Below are 1,114 nucleotides of genomic sequence, written 5' to 3' on the forward strand. Positions count from 1 at the left end.
ATCATGATCATCATTATTAACATTATTATTATTATCATTATTAGTACTAATATTTTTTATCATCATTATTGTTATTGTTATAATTACTATTACTATCATCATCATCATCATCATTATCCTTATTATAGTCATTGTTAGTATTGTTATCATTATTAGTATTATCATTATTGTTACTTTTACAATTATTATTATCATTGTTATTATCATCACTGTCATTATGACTATAATTGTAGTTTTTATTGTTATTAATATTTTTATCAATATTATCATTGATATCATCATTATTTTTTATGATCAATGTCAATATTACTATTATTATTATCATTATTATTCTCACTATCACTATCATCATTATTCTCACTATTATTATCATCATTATTATTGTTATCGTTGTTATTGTTATTATTATTATCATTATGATCATCATGATCATCATCATCATCATTACTACTAGTGGTATTGCTACTACTGTTATTATCATAATCATTATTATATTTTTATTGCTATTATCACTATCATCATTATTATTAAAGTTGTTATTATTGTTATCATTAACATTATTATTAATGTTTTTATTATCACTATCATCATTATCATCTTTATTACCATCATTATCATTATTATCATAATTATTGTTATTACTATGATCACCATTATTACAATCTTTATTGTTTTCTTATTATCATTATTGTTTTCTATTTATAATAATAATTATTATTGTTATAATGGTTATCATGATTATTACTGTTACCATCATCACATGGGGATAATGCTGATAATGACAAATCTACCATTGTATTCACACGGGAACAAAGGTATCATATATAAGCCTTAAGGGGCGGTCACACGAGCGCCTTTTTCAACAACCAGTTTATGATCTGATCCCGTAGCCGGAACGATTTGTCTGCGGTTTCCCAACTTGCTGGTCACAGAAAAGTTTGTTTGTCGAAATATCAGCGACAAACATGGCGTCTACGAGGATTTGCCGCGCGTCCCTCCTCGCAAGTATTTTGTTATCTGCAGCTACAATGGAGGCTGAAAGGTTACGTAAACGGCGTATGTAGGTTCGTTCGTGGTTGCAGAGAAGAAATAGCAGAAGTTTATACCATACTCT

At 27.1% G+C, this 1,114-nt stretch overlaps 1 protein-coding gene across 1 annotated transcript in view; it reads left to right on the forward strand.

Annotated features, from left to right (window-relative positions):
• Nucleotides 1-965: 965 nt before the first annotated feature.
• LOC113799987 (putative nuclease HARBI1) overlaps nt 966-1,114 on the forward strand; it is a 1,887-nt gene continuing 1,738 nt past the window's right edge. The window contains exon 1 of the mRNA XM_070116271.1: nt 966-1,001. Coding sequence (XP_069972372.1) covers nt 966-1,001 — 36 coding nt within the window. The remainder of the gene's footprint in view (nt 1,002-1,114) is intronic.

This window comes from Penaeus vannamei, chromosome 3, assembly GCF_042767895.1.
Source record: "Penaeus vannamei isolate JL-2024 chromosome 3, ASM4276789v1, whole genome shotgun sequence".
Taxonomy (NCBI): Eukaryota; Metazoa; Arthropoda; class Malacostraca; order Decapoda; family Penaeidae; genus Penaeus; species Penaeus vannamei.